General features: G+C 45.2%; 1 protein-coding gene across 1 annotated transcript; it reads right to left on the reverse strand.

Moving 5' to 3' along the window:
- Positions 1-227: 227 nt before the first annotated feature.
- On the reverse strand, positions 228-20,844 carry LOC146185477 (sperm-specific sodium:proton exchanger-like). The gene is made up of 14 exons (XM_084607832.1): positions 20,758-20,844; positions 17,032-17,113; positions 16,721-16,905; positions 15,953-16,045; positions 15,786-15,880; positions 14,203-14,263; positions 13,600-14,082; positions 8,892-9,368; positions 7,795-7,890; positions 5,198-5,377; positions 4,017-4,163; positions 2,988-3,185; positions 569-706; positions 228-290 (listed from the first exon to the last, which is right to left on the reverse strand). The coding sequence occupies exons 1-14, from the start codon at positions 20,842-20,844 to the stop codon at positions 228-230; spliced, it is 2,385 nt and encodes a 794-aa protein (XP_084463958.1).
- Positions 20,845-21,216: the final 372 nt, after the last annotated feature.

Here is a 21,216-nt window from a genome sequence, read left to right on the forward strand (position 1 = left end):
CCAGGGGTGAGCTCCGTTGACACCGGCTATTCTCTTGGTCCATGGCGTCGTTGATAAAGGAGGGGGTGGGGGGTGATTCCATGTAGTCGAAGCTGCGCATTGAGTATCCGAAATATTGGCAGACTTATTAACGTGATTAATGACGAGTGGAAAATTATTAGAAAGCAAACAAAAGAAATTCTAGACAGTAATCAGCATTGGGCGTCTGAAAGGAGAGGTGGCGGCTGCTAGAAGTCGTGATCAGTGTTCCGACGCTTGCCAAAGTACTTGTACTCCTTTCCGATGTCGCCCTGCAGGAAACAAACTCAAGAGTCAAGACACGGTAGTACTAAAAACCCTTCTATACTTATACCAAACGAATACCGACGAATAACCCTTTTAATCAAAGCAATTCAAGTAAGCTGCTAGGGCGGACCATAAAAGCTACTGCAGGCCCTATTTATCCTGTCCAGTATACACATGGGCTTTACGAGAGGGTTAGTATGCTCCATGCAGGGGCATGCTTTTCGCATCTAGGTTCTTCCCACGCTAGAACTCGTAACTTGACCGTGGTGCTCCTCTCGCTTACCCGGCGACTGGCCTCCATTTCTGCGAGTCGCTCTTCCTCGGTGGGCACCCGGCGAAGCCAGTCGAACTCCAGAGGGAGCTTGTACTGCTTGTTCGCGACGATGGCAATAACCGGCCGCGGCCTGGTGGTAAAGTCACCCTTAAGGGAGCAGAAGAAGAAAAGCAATCATGTTTGTCTTCGTGGTGCAGGTACAGTCTTTGTCAAAAATATACAGCCCTAGGGTTTTGCTTCTAAGCCCCGTAACGGGGCTTCAGTACGCATCTGCACCGTTCGAAATCTAGTAGACGACAAATCGGGTCCCCATTCTTCTCTATGCTTACCTATACATTTCAGTATTACTTCCAGGGTCTTAGTTGGAGTGTTTAGAAGCGACCCCCTTGGGGCGTATATTTTTGACAAAGGCTGTACATTATTCTTTGCGAATAATGTACCCACACCTTCAAAATCCTTCGCAAAGCGGCGCAGGGAATTATGCCGTTATTTTTAAGCTAAGATCGACACAAACAATCATCACTTTAAGTTTGAAACTCACGAGAAGAACTACAATAACTGGTACGACCAAAATTCTGAGTGTGCCTTTCTCTCATAGCATGTTTTGGTGTTACCATGCTGACTTTTCAAAATGCTTATCTTGTTTTGCTGGTATCGTATGGCGTAATTGCGATTTTTCAACGACAAGGTCCCGGAACTTCTTTCTCCTCACTGGTTGTATGTCAGCGAGTTAAACGGTGATTCTGGCGCAGAAGTACCTGAACGCAACCTAAAGGCAACACCCACCCACTGAAAGCGGGAAATAATTACCGAAAAAACTACGGAATGAAATAGCGCTAGCGCTGCAATAGCATTTGAAGTTGCCTTCCGCCTCGTACACGGCTGGTTTCATGGTTTTATAATCAAAATCAGTACATAGTGCGATCTAAAATGGAGCCCCCTTCTATGAAGTATGTTTGTAATAAATTTTATTATCAATTCTAAAAAAAAAAAAAGAGGAGTGCAGAAAAAATCTCGCACGTAATTTTAATCCTGCCTCTGTTTCGGCATTCGAAAACGCAACGTTTATCCATTACGCCACAGTAGCGACGGGAAGGGCGGTCTTTAATTGCGCTTTTCATCAATATAACAATATTTTTTTATATTTGTCGCCAGATGACGCTGCTCAGAGGACCCTACCATGGAGTGAATGGAATCATATTATATCACATCATACTACGCTTTTGCTATTTCAAGTAAAAACTCATATTTATGAGTTTCCATTCGATTGCTATCTAAAGTATTGGTTTTTAGCTTGGCGGACAAGTACGTGTAAACATTTGCAGAAAAAAAAAAGACTATATATGGTTCGAGAAAATTCCCTAGGATCCTTTATGACTTGCAGTATAACAGCCGTACACAGAGCCTTTTCTAAAAGGCAGGGATAGAGTACAAAATTTTATAATCATAAAATAACAATCTACTTCAAATTCAAATTAGCAGTAATCGAACGTTTCTGCAAGAATTATGATTGTTAGCAGAGAGCGTAGCCCAATACTCTGCCCACCACAATGAAAAAAGTATTTTATAACATCTCGCACAAATTACATATCATGAAAAAATTGTCGTTCACCTTTCTGACAACCTCGAATCGTTAGAGCAAAATGGGTACTGACCTTTAAAAAACCTAAACACAAAATACACTAGCACTACGCAATCCTGTGAAAACGGTCTCATTGTTTTCCATTGCATGCGTTGATTTTTCATGATTATATTTATATTTGGGGTTTTACCCCAAGCAATGTTATGGCTCCAGGTCTGAATATCTGTGTTTATATGTGTGGTTAAAAGCTGTGAATAATGTATTTGTGCATTTTCTGTCGCCTTGTACGATGGAGCTCTGAGCGTTTGTCGAGTTGCTGCTCTTTCGGGCCTCCTCCATGTCTTTGATGGATTATGAACTGCTTCATTATTATCATTATTAGTCCGGCTGGCCGACATGCCGGGCACGTGTGCTACCTACGGCCCGCCAGTTTTTGAAGACAGTTTCCTGACCTCTTTTTCAGATGTGTTTGGCTTCTTTCCATTCGTACAAGTGCCCGAGTCTATCTTATTTGCACATACAGGTTTTGATAAAAAGTAATCGCTCAGACTTATTCACGGTGACAACCACTTGTCATCTAGAGCACCGTATGTCACCTGTAGCTAAAAAGAGCATTAAAACAAGGGCGGAAGCCGAGCAGCCGCGTGAGCTCGACCGTCGACTAGCTTCCTTTCCTTCATATCGGAAGAAGAGTATCAAAAACAGGGTGTCTATGATCTCTGTCTTCTGATATGCATGGATGCCGTCACTGCAATTCAGCAATAACAACATCGAAGTGGAACACAAATGTGCGTCCATTATGTACGGGTTAAAACACTGAGGACCGAAGAGGAGGGTAACACTCACGGGAAAGATGAACCTCTTAACGAAGCGTGGAATGTAGTAGGGCGCCGCGTACACGTCGCCCGTGTTGAAGTCGACCAGCGTGCCCTGGATGAGGAGAATATCCTCGATGTCCGGGCTCACGAGGAAGTCATGCGCGCTAGCAAGGTCGGGGAGCAGGAAGGAGCTCAGGCGCATCTTTATCTTCTCCATGGGCCAAGTCTGGAGCGTGCAGAATGGAGAGGGGACCATCACGCCTTAGTATTAAACTATAAGCTTGGTAGCAACAAGCACGTTCGCTCAGCCTCCCTGGTAGGAATCCAATTTTTGGCAAAGCCGCATCTCAGCAGATAGATGGTAGAAATAATTCGTAGCCGAGTAGGAGTGTATCCACGCCAATCTTCGTTGAATTAAAACCTTTATATTCCTGTTCCGCATGGTACTGCGCCATTCCATGCTCTACCCTACGATACGATGCCTACTATACCATACTATACCATGTCATATCATACTACATTATACTTGATATATTCTGGCAGTACGGATACTACAGCGTTGCATGACACGGTGCAACTAATCACGAATAATATTTTATTCCTGATCGTCTAATAACCTGTATTTCATTCCGTTCTGCGTGATACACAAGATAAACCAACATCAAATGTTTGCCAGCAGCGGCGTCTAATGACGTGGCGGCATATGCATCTCTTCAATAAGCCTGCGCGTTCTGTAGGGTGTGAAGATCAGTAGATAAATAAATTGATCATTTTATGCAACAGCCTGGACATCGGCGTAGTCTCGTCACGCGGACTAGTGACATGGCTCAGGTCCACGGCTTCCTGGACTGAGGAGGCTGCCGACCTGGCGCGATTATTGCGCCCGCTCTTAATAAAACTCTCTTTGAGGCAACATTTCATATAGGGCGCTTACGTTTAAAAAGTCTAATATTTATTATAGTTCCTCATATCGTCGCATACAGTAAACAATCGTATTTAGAGCTATGCCTTTCTAAATCATACAATGTTAAATAAGATAACATGGTTCAAATAACACCCGACTCACCTGGTATTTGGGTTCAGATTGTAAAATTAGGACGCCGAAAATGTTGGCGACGTAGTACCATATCTGGTATAGGAAGCTCGGTGGTCTCGTGAAGATCTGTATCGCCTCCACCACACGGCTCCGAGGTATAACGTAAGCCTGGAAAAAAGTACAATACTGAGAATGATGACGTCACAGCTGTAGCTGTAATATGTATATAGCACGTCCTCAATATATTCTAGATGTCTTCCATTTGAAAAAGAAGCAAATTCTGAGCGTACTGACGTTCCTCCGCTTTGGCTACTAACAGGTTTTGAAAACAAACAAACAAACAAAGAAACTGGGAGGGATGAAAGGGGGGTGGAGCTGGTTACGAGGCCAACTCAGCAGACACCGACGATGACGCGAAACCCAGGAACGGGCGCCAAATAGCTGAGCTTTAAAAAAAAAACACACTGCACTGCCTTTAAATGCGTATATATAATAAGCCTCTCTTAGAGCCCCTATTTAGGTGAGTGAACTCCTGAAACGCGATTATTGAGATTTTACGATTAATTATGTGATTAGGGTAAATTACATCGAAGAGTTTGTGGAGGAAATAGAAAACACGAAATAAGACAGTTTGCTTATTACACTAATTATTTGCCGTTCAGCTTCATAAGAGAATTCATTGGCAGAAAGCGTAGATGGTCGAGCTTGGCGACACAGAACCGTCTTCTTACTTCTACACCGTGGTTGTGTAACATCCCTTATCCACAAAAGAGGCGCTATTGTTTACGAATAATTGCGAAAATTATGTGAATATTGAACGAGATCCACCAATGTTTAATATTAAATATCTGAAATGAGCTGCGTCAAACAATTCTTGCTACTTCCTAGCGTCTTCCTACGTCTAAACTGTGGTTGTGTAACAAACCCTTACCAACAAAAACACCAATGTTTAAGATTAAAAATCCTAGATCAGTTGTGTCAGACAAATATTTCAGTGTTATTTTCAACTGCTTTTTTATATTTATCCAGAAGTGGAGATTCTCGTCACAAGAACTGCTGTTCAACATATACGCTACTAACTCTGCATGGTTGTATACATTGAGCACATATTTCCAAGCCGAAGTTTATGTTGGCGAGCTAGTCAGTGCGCGGATTCGTAAAAACGTATCGAATAAAATAAATCGGCTGTTGCTACTCCTCACATTAACCGCAGTCTCGGTGGTGGCGCGTGTAGCGCTCGGCTCGTCGGTAACCAGGCCGAGAGTGCCGAGGGTGACGGGGGCGCCCAGGTAGTCCTCGAAGTATTCGTCGCTGAAGAAGAACAGCGCCGATGACGAGTTGGGTAGAGCGCCGTCCTCACGATACTCCACCTCGCCCTCCACCTTGCATTGTAGAAACGACATGTAAATGTTAAATATATCGCTAATTGATTTAGAGGAAAGGATGTGTTACACTTTTTCTTCGGACACCTGATCCGCGCCGTAAAGGAAAGCGGAGAGGCAGGGGTGCCGTAGTGAAGGGGTGCGCAATAATTTCGACCACCTGGGGAACGTCATTGTGCACTGACATCGCAGACCACACTGACACTGACCGCGCTGACATCGCAGACCGCAGCCGCCAGCGATCACGCTAGAACCTGGGTACTCCGGTTTAATAGGGTTTAAAGGTTTTGATAACTGAGCAATAGTAGTGGGGCGTAGGAATGGCATGCTTAAAGCTCAACTCCGACGACAATCCCTGAGTCGACGTGGCATGGCGCTGGTAGCGTCGGCGGTGTCAGCGCCATGCCACGGTGGGTGTCAAAAGCAGTCAGCATCTCCATAGAACTCTGCGCTGGCGCTGAAAACTTTGCACCGGGGCGTTCCCTTGCTGCTGCCACGTGACTTCGTCCCCTCATGCTACGATGGAGCTCGCGTCGAGAAGAAGATATAGAGGGGCTTTAGAAGCAGACACTCATACTCCGCCGCCGCTGACCTCGCGCTCGGCCGATAAGAAGCGTCTCCGGATAGCTTCCCAAACCCTGCACAAATGGCATCGTGTGGGGGGAGCTGAGTTTTACCCGATCACGCATACTTTCTGACGGGTGTAAATAAAGTGCTTTTTCTCTCTCTTCCCCTCCATTCAATGAAGTATAGCCACGCGATAGCTGAGAGAGACAGCCATACACCAATTAATTAGAGACCTATGTGGCTGAGCCGACCTATGTGTCCTGCGCCTGCGTGAACGCTGACGCCGAGAACTAGCACGGACAATTCTCGGCGTTTCGCTCGAGTTAGCTGGCGCCTTGTACCTCGCGCATGCGCAAATCAGTTCGCGAGTACACCAACAGTGCCGACTCTCAGGACGTGTTGAACGAATTAGCCATTTAGTACTTTTCCGCTTGGGATACCACACGCTTGATGGAAGTGCAGCTGTATCCCCGTAAATTAAATGACAGAGTCACTACTAATGCATGCATAAATCTTGGGCAACGTGGCCGCAAATCTTTCCGATTTCCTTACACGTCATTTGAGGGATGCTATAACCACTTTCGGATTATGGTGATGAACATTTGCGAGCCTTCTCACGCAATAAATTGCTCGAAACGCTTTTAAGGTGAAAGCCGACTCGCCGGCGTATCCGTGCGTGCGTCCGCGGCAGCTGTCAAACATCTTCAGAAAAATTAGGATGATTTTAGTACTTGTAGTTGATGATGTAACAGTAGGCGTACGAACATTAGTTAGGGAGAATTAGAAAAGTCATTCGTATAGGTAATTATGTAAAATTGATTAGGCTAGTAGTTATTGGCAATTAGATAATTAGGAAGCTTTGAGAGCTTTGAGCGGCACCGTTAGGCTCTGTGCCGCGCCTAGAATGTGCCAAACATAGCCAGCAGCAAGAGTCACCAAACGAAAGCAAGCAGTGGCCAAACAGAAGGCAGCGACAGGGCTGGTTAAAGGCTTTCGTCTCCGAGCACTAGATCGTCAAAGTGCCCCCTGAATTTTTTTTATTATTATTTCAGTACGACGCTGATATAGAGAAGTCGAGTGCTCCTCGCCGAATAGCAATACTTCGAGCGTGCCCGAAAACGGCATAACTTGCAATCTCGCTCAAGCTTCGCTAGTCAAGCTTTTTTATAATGTTGAAGCTAAAAATAAGCTTTTCGAATAGGCCAATAGCCCCGCCGGGGTGGTGCAGTGGTAAGACGCCCGACTACTGTGCCGGAGTTCCCGGGTTCGAACCCGACCGCGGCGGCTGCGTTTCGATGGAGGCGAAACGAAGTGGCGTCCGTGTGCTGTGCGATGTCAGCGCACGTTAAAGATCCCCAGGTGGTCGAAATTACTCCGTAGCCCTCCACTACGGCTCCTCTTTCTCTCTTTCCACTTTCATTCCCACCTTCCTCCCTTCCCCTACGGCGCGGTTCGGGTGTCCACAAAGCAAGTGTGACAGTTACTGCGCCTTTCCCTTCTTGTGAACCAATTTAACTTTTTAATAGGCCAATACACGACCTCCAATAATTCACTACAGGCGTCTCAAATCTGGTTTAGTTTATGTGATTTAAAGTCCCAAAGCAGCTCAATCTATGAGAGACGCCTTAGAGGATAGCTGGAGAAATTTCATCCACTTGAGATTTTTTACGTGTACTGACATCGCACAGCATGCGGATTCTTTTCCGCTTCGCCTCCATCGAAACGCAGCAGCCGGCGGTCGGGTTCGAATCCGGATGCTCCGACACAGTAACCAGGCATCTTAACCACTACGCCACCGCGGCGGGGGTCTAAAATGCAACACGGCTCGGGAACAAAGTCGAACAGCCCACCTTGACAATGCCCGAGTATGTAATTAGTATCGGGCTTTCGGCGCCTTTGTCGACGATAACCTCGCCTGGTTGGAATGCCACAGGTCTGAGTTGCATCTGTAAGAGCAGAAGTAATATGAATTGTAAGTGTGAAGTTTAATAGCTTCAGTCGACACATGCGTCATGAGGAACGCAATAGTGGAGATCTCCGGATTAATACAAACAAATTGAGTTTACTCAGCGCACTTTGGTACAGTCTAGAGGCATTTTATTGGAAGAGCAGAAAGGGTTTCAATGTTTGTCGTAGAAGCTTTTTGAGCCATATCTTCAATACGCGATATAAACCCAAGCTCTGTGTGCACAGAAATATGACCTTCAAGTGAGCCAGAGGTCAAACCACGAAACACTTGTGGTGTCGCTATGGTGTCGCACCCCATGGTAACAACGGTCAAAGTGATGAGCTATGACTTGGGCATATGGTTCGATGTTACGTGATAATTGACGTCACATTGCGGCTGAGTATAGAAAGTGGAGCGCGATGTGCGCCAGGTCCTGGCTGCAGCATAGAGCCTGAGGAGAGCGACGCGTAATGCAGTCTTTATTGTAAGTGCGCCAAGCTGATACCAAGACAAACATGTACACGGATCACGCCAGTATTTTTACAGCATAGCCAAGGAAAATATTTCATCACAATAAAGGGCTTTACTATGAGTAATGAAGCTATCGTGTACACACTGGATTTAACCGTAGCTAAACTAACACTTTTTCGTACACTAAAGAATGTGTCATTTAAAATTTTGCGATAGTTTTCATCATGAAAACTTTTTTGCCCTTTTTTCTGTGGAGACGTGCACACTGACTGAAACAGCGGTTACATGGCCAATCGCACTTAAAAAAAGTGGAGCCTGATTATATATTCAGTCATTTTTACATTTCGGATTAGTACGACTTTTAGCTTACAATGTTACTGCGAGCACGGCCTGAAGAGCACAGAACGAAGCTTTAATTCAAAGTGCTTCGTGTTACTTCCAGCCTTTGCCCAACAGCAATCATAAAACGCCTATTTGTGAGCATGAGGTGCGAAAAAGCGCAATTCTCGGCCAGTGCTGCACACGTACAGCGAGGAACTGTCGCACGCTGTCGGAGCCGATCCAAGGGATGACCCGGAGCACCGCGATGGGCTTGTAGCTGGCAGGTAGGCCGTTTGGAGCGCAAATTATGCCCATCATCTTATCCTTGAGCATCTGGTATAGCTCACGGTGCTGCTCCTCAGTGAAGAAGCCGTCGCGCTGCATCTCGGCCACGTGCGCAGCCACATCGTTGAGGATGGTCTGCGCCGCCTGGCGGCTCTTGAAGGCCACCGCGATGCCCGGGAATCGCGACTGAATCTCCACCAGGTTACGCAGAACGATGAGCCGATTGTTTGTGGCTCGGCTGCGCACGTCCAGTGCCAGCTCGGAGGGCTTGACCGTGTTCCACACGTTCTGCTGCACCTCTTCCTCGCCCGTGATGATTGCAAGGGAGGTCTCGTACGCCGCGTAGATCACCTTGTCCAGGTACCGGTGCAGAATATCAAGCAGCCAGTCCTGTACCAGCTGCGATTTAAGCGGAAAAAAGCGAACGTTTGTGTTCGGCCATATTTGGGGAAGGACGTTCGTTTTATTGTTTTAGTTTGAGATCAGATGGTGATCGCAGGGGGTAAAGGAATCGCCAACTCCAACGCCTTTAGTGGCATCTAGTCACTTTTTGGCACCCACATGTTTAACCTCTGCCATCTGCGACGCAGATTGCGCGTGTTAATTTATCAGGCATGTACCAGCAATTTGCACAAATTCCACTCACCACCCACTAGCGCTTTAACATGCAAGGCCACATGTGCCGAAAAATTTGCTGTGTCGGTATTGTGGTCGTTGTGAGCGAAAAGCCACGGGCATGGCTCTGGCAGGTGACATGCCCAGTAAGAATTTTCGAACGGTTGCAACGTTATCGTTATGCAAGGTTATTTTTTTTATTGATATTTATTGCCACAGGGCATCACTAGGGTATGATATGAAGGATGAATAAATGATTAAATGTATGGAAAAAGGTTGGCTGATTTTATGAAGTCCAGAAGTGAGCGACGATGAAGTCCCTGCGTCCAAGTGGCATATGAGGCAGGATTCGTTGCTCAAAGGCCAGCTATGTTCAGTGCCGGATTCGTGTTGGTTTGAGTGCTGGGCAGTTCCACAGCATGTGGTGGATGTCGGCCTCAACATCTTCGTTTTTACAGATCGGACACCCTGGGCGGGGATATAAGTGTTGGAAGTATGACCACGTCCTAGTGACAGCTGGTGTAAGGGCAACACTGGCCCGATCAAGGTTATTGTGTCATACATTATTGCGAAAGCAATGCTACAACAGCCAAAGCGAGACCTCGGGTGGCCGCAGCTACGCCGTGAAGAGGCGTAGCTATAGTCTCCTCATAAAAATCAGCCTGCCATGACATTTGAATTCACGTTACCCCTATGCCACGGCCAGGAGCTGCCAACTCGGGTCGCTCCTTTCATATGGGAGGGTGATATCAGAATCAGCCTGCCAGAACCGTTTGCATCCTCGTTACCTGTATACGACACACAGGCACGTCCATGCGGCTCAACTGAAGCGTGACTTTAATGTGTGCTGGTAGCTTACGCTCTCGTGTCATACCCGTAAAGGATGAGCTTAAGTGTCACCAATATTGTAGCACCTTACCCTGATAGGGCGTGATAGGGGAACAATGTAGCAGGCAAAAGACGCTTCGGCCGTCGCTTTCGCAATTCAGTTAGGGTTAACCAGAGCTATACCCCGGCTAACTTTTTTAAAGACTTAGCACTAAAAGTTTGAATGCGTTTTTATATAGCAGTATTGCGCAAAACAATAGCTCACATGAGTCGCGACGTTGAATTCATGTGCGCTATGTATTTAATTTATTATTCAGTGGATTCTCCGAAACTAAATGTTTTGTATCCAATTGCTGGAAAACGGTTGAGCCGATACGGTCACATGACGCCCGTAAAAACTGCCATTTAATCATTACTTATTCATGTATTGCAATTCCAATCCTTGGGCAGGCTTTCAAATGTCTTCCTGTGGCAGTTTTGAGGCGGCTAACATATGAATGCGTTTGTGACGTCACAGCCATCGTTCGGCGTTTGCAGCCGAAAACTAATTTGCACAAGGGTTAAGAATTATCTATATATTATGTATCGCTTTTTCGCACAGTCTGCGTGAACGTTGACGATTTGTGATGCTCTGGAAAAATACTACGGTGGTTAGTTTATGGCGTTTAACGTCCCAAAATGACTCAGGCTATGAATGAAGCCGTAGTGAAGACCTCCGGAACTTTTGACCACTGGGGTTCTTTAACTTTCCCTGGACAAAGTCGAGAACATACAAACCTTACTCTACATTCCTCTACAGATGAAGCTGATGTAGCACCCCAGCTTTGTAACAAATACTTGCGTTATTTATATAAACCATCCACAATCTCTATAATTCCTGCAATTTTTATATTTCCTTAATTCTTAAGGCTCAGAGTGCATACTGTGTAATTCATATTTTGGTTTTACGTTATTTGTTTTAAAACTTTCTAGTATTACATTTGTGTGGTCTCTGCAGGTAGATAGCGCTACACAGATCGACTAATGACGTTGAAAGAGGGTAATAATAAGTCTAATTATTAGCTAAGCTAATGATGAAATTGTGAATTCATTTTAGGTGCGATAATAGTTAAATTTAATATATGCCATCAGCCGTCGAAGATGATCCCGGTTTTATAGTTTTCTGAATCGGCCATTCGAAGTATCGACAACGAACGCGCGCGTATGACAGCTCTGAGCGTTCTGGCTTTCACGCTTTTCACATTTTTGAAATGACGTCTGTGCACATGGTATCACCACATAATCTATGTTAACTGCGTCTACGCCATTAATACGCAAACAGAAAATGCATTTGATGCGCATAAATAGAGAGCACAGCAATTTCAATGCTTTGAATTGCATAAAATCCAATTGATGAAGCTTCGAAATGCGTATTTTTGATATTCGATGTTTTAAGTTACGCTACAGTTTCCCAAAATTTAGCCTCGCCAACTTTTTGGCGCTCTGTGGCTTTCAATGTAGTAATATTTTATCGTTCTCTGCAATCAAAATAATGTTTAGTGAATTCTTTTCATCTAATCATTATGTCTCTCACACACGTAATGTCCTCCTCGATGTGCAGTCAACCTGCATAAATCACGCTGAGGTATCTCGCAGGATTTCAAATAAATATAAAGATATATAAACACCAAAAAAATTACTCAGTTTGCTTACATAGCTACTTAGTTATATAGATGTCCTAAGAATGCTGCTGCATGGGTTCACCGAAGCATTGCTTCTAGAAGGGCTAGCTGCTCGACGTTAAAGTTCGCCCGTACGATTCTATATTTTCGAACACGGAGCTTATTAAATTCAGTGAGTGGAACTATAAGGTAAGTTACAACCGATATCTTTATGCCACCGAAGCCGCATCAAGGAGACAACTTCTAACTCTTCCATGTAGTCATAGATAGATTGGATGTCATTTATTCGGGCCTGCTACATTTCGACTCCACTGAGATGGCCACGGCAAGCAACTTACAGAGCAGCAAGTATTTCATTTTCAAGTTGTATTGCAAGCTCATCTCATGCAACGTTTCCTTTAATTTTTCTCGTGCGTTCCTTAGCGAAAGCGCGAAAGCTTCTTAAAGCTATTAGCAAGTGCAAAAGTGAATTCCCTAGAATAGTTATTAAACGCCTACATATACTTGCGGATCTAGTAGTGAGAGGAGTTCTCTCTCCGGAGCACGGTTCGTGTTACCATCGCGGTGACTGATCAGCTCGAAGTCTCCACGAGCGTGCCAAAGTTCACTTTTCGCTTGAATAGAACAATGTTGAAAAGAAAATTCCCTGGCACATTTGTAATCCAAGCGGTCAGCCTATAGTTGCGTGGAAGGGGAGACAGAAACCTGATAAATTTATTCAGTACATGATTCTCTCGCACTTCTGAATAAAGCGCCCACACAAGCAAACCATCAAAGCAGGAAAGCAGCGGCAGTTCGAGTACGACCACATTTCTTTCCGTTCTTTTTCTAAATGTGCGAGTATGTGGGCCACATCCTTGGCGAAAACTATAGTGCGAATGCTCTCATCCAGCCCTCCTACTTTGAGGAAGAAAATTGGGAACGATTTTGTGCATAAGCATAGTCGTCGAGGAAAGTTTTCGTGTCTTACATGACCAGCAGCTAGGGAAGAAACCATGATTGCAGTGGATGTGAAACCAACACAGCTTTGACGAAAAGAGTAGGGAACGTATGTTGTATACATTGCCAAAGCCAGTTACCCCGCGTGTAAAGCTACCCCAAACAGAAGCGCTGTGTATTGCACGTTTTGTCTCTAACTTACATCTGTGCATAAAAGCTTTCTAAAACCGAACCATATTTGCGATTACTCTTTACGCCGACTAGGAATTCACGTCGCTGCGTCCAGGCCTATTGTGTTTTGTGGATTTGCCATTTGGAAAAAGAATCAAACGCTCTTATATTCATTCTGAGGTTTAGTGATAGGGCTGAATGGCACCAGGAAGCACACCTTTTCTTTTCTTTTTTCACGAACATTCGCCGCCGGCGTCTGAGAGATATTTTGTGCGTACCGCCGCAACGTAAGGTAACATTCATCACAACAGACAAACTATTTTGTGATACTTCATGTGCAATATGCAAGGCGGCGAAGATTACCCATAAACGTGGGCACTTCTTGTGCGCGTATTATTGCGTCTGCAATAAAGTACCTCGATGTACTTGACCGCATGCACCAGCCGCACCGACACGGCCAAGATGAAGATGGCCGTGGGGATGGTCTGGTGCTCGTACTGGGCCGGGATGAAGAAGTAGATGGCGAACTGGACGACGAAGACGAAGATGCACGTCGCCACCAGCACCAGGTCCAGCTTGTTGTAGTTGTCGAGGCGCACGAAGCGGTGACCGTAGGCCGTTATCATGGTGGTGATCTCGGCGGCGAAGAGGATGATGTAGGTGCCCTCGAGGATGAGGATGGCGTCCGAGCGCGGCTTAGGCGGCAGCGGCGTGTTGAGCAGCATTCCCAGGAGGCACGTGAGGAAGGTGAGCGCCGTGCTGGTGATGACGAGCTCGTAGTACTTGTGCTCGAACATCTCGATGATGCGTTCCTGCACGTTGCGCTCCAGCTGACTCTGGAAGGACTCGGTGTCGTCCATCAGGTCCTCGCCAAAGCTCGATACCGACAGGCGCTCCTTCTGCGAAGCATTGCAAGAAAGGACACAGCTCAGATCCTAAGCGGTTCGCAAGAAAATGAGAGAGGCTTCACTGAAGGTATTACTATTAGGGACACAGGTCGCTGCTGCGACCGTCCTCACCGTCCATTTGATCCACTCCGGTATGTCGATGAGCGATTCGATGGTGTCCGCGCCCATATACCTGTGCGAAGGAGCGCCTGGTTAGGAGCGAGTTTAACTGAACCCGAAGTGTAAAATGAATGCCAGACGAGGCTTCAACCACATACTCTCGTCTTCGACAGAAGGTCGATGATCTTATGTTCACCCCGAATGCTCATCAATATTATGTTCTAAAAAGCTTATACAGTCGTTGAAGAAAAGCTCCTAAATATACCTATCCGCACAAAAGCTCCGTTTTAGGGTTTGGCGTGATATTATTTCATGCTCTTTTCGCAGCAATTCGGTCTGCATATATCGCTTCGCAAGCACAGGTACGGTTTTTGAAGTTTTATTTTATCTGATACACAAAACCTCCTAATTCCTTTAAACAAATCAAACGAATGCGCCTGAAAGAGCAAGGTGTCATGTGGCTGAATCTGTGCTTCCTGTACATGTACACGTCTGAACTACATTTCAGTCGAATAGCAGCCCTATAATTCCAAAGTCCCTGGTGTCTTATTCGATTTCGTATTAAATTCATATCACAATTCTCCAGAACACTTATATTTATCGACAAGCCACCAGCTACGTCGCGTTTTCTGTAGATCAGAAGCTTATTGTTGTCGCGTAAAATGCGGGAGATACAGATGATTGGAAGCTACGAGGCCTCCACGTTGCATGTTTAGCTTGTGAGTCGGAAGACATCACTGAAAGAGCACTTGTCTCCGCGGAAGTGACGAGGGACCATGCCCTTGAGCCGACACATGGGAATGAAGAAATCTTCCCCACGGCTTTTTTCGAATATTTATGAGGTTGCTTCTTAAATTCCTATCAATTACTTATGGGTCGCTTCAAACATTTAAGGCGCCAGCAGATTCCGCTACATTTGTTTCAAATGCTCCATAAGCATTCGAGTATGATTAAAGCATTGCGCTCAATTCAAGGATATCCGTATTCGTTCTATTCTAATTATCTCTGCGCAGGACGGAAAAAATATCATTTGTTATTAAATATTCTCTTCTAGTCTTCATTTCGCAACAACTTTGTTGCGTAATACCAAAATTATAGCGCGATACTGCGGAAAGCTGCCTGTGGCGCAAATGCTATGCTTTTCTTGCAAAGGTTAAATGCGTTTTTCCCCTCATCGATAAAGAAACGACTTTAGATATGCCGCAAGCAACGTTAGGTTCCAGCATATTTCTTTTTTTAGAAGCAACTATTTTGCAAACATCGCAGTTATGAACGTCGATTTGATGTTGCCAGCTCTGACTACTTATCCACCTCTTGAACCCATAATGGCATTGTCCTCTATTTTATATAGGCTACTTCACGGAGTAGCTTCATGGCAAGGATACTGCATCGCTCAGAGAGTTACATTTTTCTCTAGGCGGAGAAGTTCTGCTGTAGACAATTCTGGTTCCTCTAACCTGACTTCCTTAGCCTCTTTTGGGAACAAAGCATCTCGTCTAATTTCTCACATTGTACAGAATAAAATCAAGACTTCGCTGCACGTGTAAAAGATTCAAAAGCACCGCATAGATATTATCAGCGGAATGAATGCTCACACTTTCTTGTCGAATGGGTATTGCAGCGCAGCCAGGAGCGTCATCATAGTGCTCTTCTGTATCATCCCTTCGCGGTACTGGCGCGAGTAGCTCACCTGCGTTAAGAGAGTACGACGTGCAGCTTATATCTTCGAACAGATGCTATACGGACATTAACCGTCGCTCACCTGCTCCATTCTCAGCACATTTTCGACCGCGAAGGTCTCCGCCCTGCTCTGCATTTCCTGCGGGCTTAGCCTGCTTCGCCTGGAGATCTTGAACTGCGAAGTAACATCGCTTCAAGTTACCCACTCTGCTCAAGCGAGATAGCGCACTGGAATCTACATCGTGGTCATATATGCCACAAAGATCCTCATATGATCCCTCTTAAATGAGAACGCACATAAGAATTTTCGAAGTTATTAAAATGTTCTTTCCAGCACAACTGCTAATGAATGGCGCTCTGTAAGGCCTCCATAGTTGCGCGCACCGTTTAAAGTAGTGTGCTCCTCAAATCGGCTATTATAACATGAACGTATCTAACATTTCGCAGCAATTTTGTAACTTTCACTTCAACTCTTTTCTCGGCATGGGATTACGGTTCTTCATAATAAATTATTGCAAGTTCATGTCGATGTAATGAGCATTCTAAAAAAAAAAAAAGAAAGGATAAGAAATAAACTTCTTGCGCCTATGACTAAAAATTTGAGTTTACGTTTAAGGGAAATACGATATGAATTTCTAAACGAATTAAATACTCGCAAACACATGCGATCCACGTTAAAGAACACTTTACAATGGTTCTTCAATACCGCATTGAAAGGCTCTGGCTTTAGTGTGACCTGAAAATCTTCCAAACTTTATGTTTGGTTCTTTGAAACGCTGAACACTTTACTCCGCTCCCTCTTGCCAATGCTCGTCACTAGGACAGAAGCGCTGTACCCCACTCCACTTACCCATGGTTTTGGCGCCGAGGCGAATGGGTTCTCGACGATTGTGTGGCGCAGGACCCACTTCCAGTCGACCGGCCGGAAGTACGAATCGGCCTCCTGAATCCGGCAAGACCCCACCACTTGGTCGCGTAGGTAGGCGACGGCGCTAGACATCGTGCGTTGCTCGATTTCGGACACCTCCAAGATTCCTGGCATTTCCAAGAGCGCCACGTTAGGAAAACGGCGTGAAGCACTAGCTTTTACGTACTGTTAATGGGTGGCTGTCGCCTTCAAATTATGGCAACCGACACTAGGCGCGGAGAGGAGCCGCTCACCAAAAATCTTAAAGATGAACTCGAGGAAAGCAACGTTCACGACCTGGCCTAGGAGGATGTCGCACACGATATGGAGGAATGTCTGGAAAAGAAAAAGAAACAAATGCCAATAAGAAAGCCGTAGCTTACTCAGGATGGGCTGATTTACTTGCTACATAATAATAATCCTGCTCACCCTTACCCCCCCCCCCCTCCCTCCCCCTCCGGTGTATTGAGGTGACAATTGTCACAACGGCAGGTGTGGGTATTTATGAGCGATCGGTAGCTAAATGTTTTTAGCAAACAGCGCACACCAGAGGAGCAGTGTGAGATGGTGTATGCTCCGCACCTAATCTCTTCTAAGAAGGCGGCACTTAGTGCGCTTTTTAGGATGTACTGCTGGGTAATGCAAAACAATTCGACAAGAGAACAGCGATTTATGTGTACAACCGACAAGAGGGGGAGGTTGCAATTCACTTTGAACATTTCACAGACGGTGCGCGACTAGCAGGTGTGAATACGCCTTAAACAAACTCTGAGGACGAGTTCATCAAATTATTCTTCACGATGAAAATTGATTACCTGATGATAAGACAGGATTTTATATGTGCCCAAAATAATCGACTGGAAATAATATGTATTTACGTTTAAATTTCTTAGAGAGGAACTTTCATTTTCCCTAGCCCCCAGTGACCAAATATCCCATCGCAATTAAATTCATTACAATACAATAACTTTTTCTTATGAAAAGAAAGTTTATTTTTCTGCTACTATTTTTTGAGATTCATGGCCAGTTACTACTTTTTACCTTCCCCGAAGTTGTTTTTCTCCGCGAAAACTGTTGCAGTGTTATCATATGTGCCACTTTGTAATTTATTTCTCGTGTGGTAGAACATCCGCCTCGCATTTGGGAGGTGCCAAGTTTGGTCCCTGGGGCCGTTAAGTACCTCACCGGTTCTCTAATGGTTGCAATGTTTTCCACAACATGGTGCTCTTATGGAGTGAAATGCTCGGGGAAACGGCCTCGGACTAAATTATTGTGTAAACGGTTTAAAACATTAAGTGTAATACTTTCACACGTTTCACTAATCGGACCCTGTAAATGCTAAATGCTGTATGTATATTTTTCCGATTGTCTTTTCAGAAGGCTAGAGTTTGGCTTTGAGAGCACGTTCATTGTTCAAGAGTCTTTGTAACCTGTAACGTCCAACTTCAAATAAAGGAAACTTTAAAAGTGCCTCTCCCTAATTAGGTTGGCATTTTGCCGAAATCAAACAGCACATTTGCCTCCCAGGAAAAAAAATAATTTGACTGCCTTCCTCCTATTCGGCTAAAACTGATCTCGTTACCGAAAAGGACAAGTCACTACCTTGTTCAAGTGAATAGCAGCCTCAATATCCGCTTAAAATTGATATTTATGTACACGCTATGCTGAAAACGGTCGGTTTAAGCAACGCCATTTATTATTTTGTTTGCTTTTTGTTTATTAAAATTCAGCGTCCGGTAAGAGCGGCCTCTTTGAACAGAAGCCGGCAACAAATCCAATCGATATTTTTTTGCAACTTATATTTGTATTCACAAGAGCTTGAGCAATTTTCAAGCTGCTTACACAAATGCAAACGCAGCCTCTAGAGTTCGTATTGAATTGCTTGAGAGAATAGGATTTACTCACTAGCATTCACCCTATTTTAGCAACACGGTGGTAAATATAAGCTAAAACCTTGTGAGATCCATGTACTTATATAAACATTTCATTGCACGGTATACTAGAAATAGGGAGTTTTCCGCAGAACGAACGAAAGAATGTAGAAGTAGACACAAATTGCTCTTTTATCTGCACCGTATATTACTTCAGTTCCATCAAGTAGTTATTGACCATGGTGTACCTGATTGCACGCCAAGGATAGTACAGGTGGTTAAAATGAATCGGGCTATACGTTACTCGGCATTAGGAGTATGAGTCACTAGGCAGTGTGCTCAATTATTTGCCCTGCTCGGGATTGACACCGCTCCCTCCTCGTTATATTTGTGTTGGCAGCGTTTGCAGAACAGTGAGATAGTATCAACCTCTATTGTGAATACGTACCGCTGTGTACTTTACCATCTTGCATGCCTAGAAACCTTAAACAACCAAAGCTTAAAATGACCATTGCTTCATACAGCATGATTTCGCTCAAACAGGCAAAATCTACCTTATAACTCGTGTCGATGGCTCGATCGGAAGAACTTACTTTTTGAGAGGACCTAATGACTTGAACCTAAATATTTTGAATCAAACACATTCATTCGAGTCAACGTGCTTAGTTTGATAAATATACACTGGTCAGCGAGTCCGTTATGAGTACAATTGAGAGGCATGGCTGGTTTTTCATTCCCAGCACTTGAAATGCATCCAGTATATATGGGGCTCTTTCTTTTTGTAGCCTGGCCAGGAGAAGGGGGAAAGTAGAAGTGTTGGAATTACAATGATGAATCACTGCATGAAACGGAAGTACAAGGCGCATTATTTATTCGCACTTAAGCCCCAGCAAGTTTTTCTCAAGGAAGTACAAGGCTTCATACTGTTGCCCTGCCTATTTAACCTATATGCAGAGTGCATCATGAGGAAGGTCGGTCTGGAAGAGTCTTCAGCTGGAGTGAAGATTGCTGGAAAACGTATCAACAACCTTATATATGCGGATGATACCACTTTAATGGCAGAAAGTGAAGTGGAACTCAAGAAACTTCTGATGCGCATACAAGAAGAGAGTGAGATGTTTGGGCTCAAACTGGACATTAAAAAGAAAGATCATGGCGCCTTGCCCTATCAAGTCCTGGAGCATCAAGGGACAAGAAATGGAACCTGTGACAGATTTTCTCTTTTTGGGTTCCAAGATTACCCCGGAAGGAGACTGCAGCCATGAAATTAGGAGGCGCCTGCTTCTGGGAAAGAGAGCCATGGCTAGCCTTGACCGCCTAGTAAAGAGCAGAGACTTTAGTCTGCCAACCAAGATCCGTATAACTCGTGCTATCGTCTTTCCAGTTGTGATGTATGGATGTGAGAGTTGGACTGTGAAGAAGGCTGACCGCCGAAGAATTGATGCGTTTGAGTTGTGGTGCTGGCGGAGACTCTTGAGAGTTCCTTAGACTGCTAGAAGATCAAATCAGTCGATATTGTCGACCATAAACCCTGAGTGCTCATTGGAGGGTCAAATTCTAAAGTTAAAGCTCGGCTGCTTTGGTCATCTGATGAGAAGAGAGGAGTCGCTGGAGAAATAATTGATGTTGGAAAAGGTTGAGGGTCGCCGGAGAAGGGGTAGGCAGCGAACGCGATGGTTAGATGGCATCTTCGAGGCGCTGCAGATGAAGTTATGTGATGGTAGGAAAATAGTGAGAGACCGGAAAGCGTAGCGCGACATGGTCCATAGGGTCACAAAGAGTCGGACACGACTGAACGACTGAACTGAACTGAACTTTCCAGAAGCGAATCACGGGTGCACGGAGAGGTCAGAGATGGGGCAGCAACAACGTAACCACACAGCTGTCCGCGGCAGTGCACGCAGGTTAACAACGTATGTTGCATACACTAAGGAGAAGCGTCTTGATCCGTCCATTCAGTCGACCGCAAGAGAAAAATATTTCAGCTCTTTAACCCTCCATGCCCTCTCCCCCTCCCCCTCCCCCAGCCAACGTTGAATATTCAACACCACTCCTCTGGTGAGCTGCAATTTCATTGTCCTGAACGAAAAACGAAAACCAGGTGCTTACATTGCCAACGTACTCCACATTTATAGTCGACTGGTGGTGGTACAGGAACGTGACGACGGTGATGTTAAGCGGGCCCTTCAGTCCCATCCAGACCGTTACCACGGCCTGCCGCCACGAAACGGGGTATCCGAACTGCTCGATGATGGGAAACAGCGCCACCACCGAGAACAGCCGAGCCAAGGTTCGCACACCGTACGCCACCGCCACCTACGAAAAAGCGTCGTGGCAGTCACATTATGACGCGCCAAAAGCGCCCCTCCATTTAAAGTTCACCCACGGACGCCCGGAAGACCAATACGTAAACACGAAGGCATGGCCCGTGGACATGTTGGACCGAAAATATCTTCAACTGGAATGTCTAGCATCATGCAGACGTAGCAGGTGAGTGCCCATAATTTTGTGAATGTCTTCAATCTTCAGAACAGACTAACAAGGTGCATGGTGCGTTTTTAGGTAAAG

The sequence above is a fragment of the Amblyomma maculatum genome, chromosome 6 (assembly GCF_055883805.1).
Source record: "Amblyomma maculatum isolate TAMU_Amacu chromosome 6, ASM5588380v1, whole genome shotgun sequence".
In the NCBI taxonomy this organism is placed as follows: domain Eukaryota; kingdom Metazoa; phylum Arthropoda; class Arachnida; order Ixodida; family Ixodidae; genus Amblyomma; species Amblyomma maculatum.

Excerpts from the sequence above, each read along its gene's own strand:
- LOC146185477 (XM_084607832.1), bottom strand. The coding sequence starts at position 20,844 with ATGGGACTGAAGGGCCCGCTTAACATCACCGTCGTCACGTTCCTGTAC. Across the intron at positions 17,114-20,757 it reads ATGTGGAGTACGTTGGCAAT|ACATTCCTCCATATCGTGTG; the intron begins GTAAGCACCTGG and ends TTTCTTTTCCAG. Across the intron at positions 16,046-16,720 it reads CCTCGGCGCCAAAACCATGG|TTCAAGATCTCCAGGCGAAG; the intron begins GTAAGTGGAGTG and ends GTTACTTCGCAG.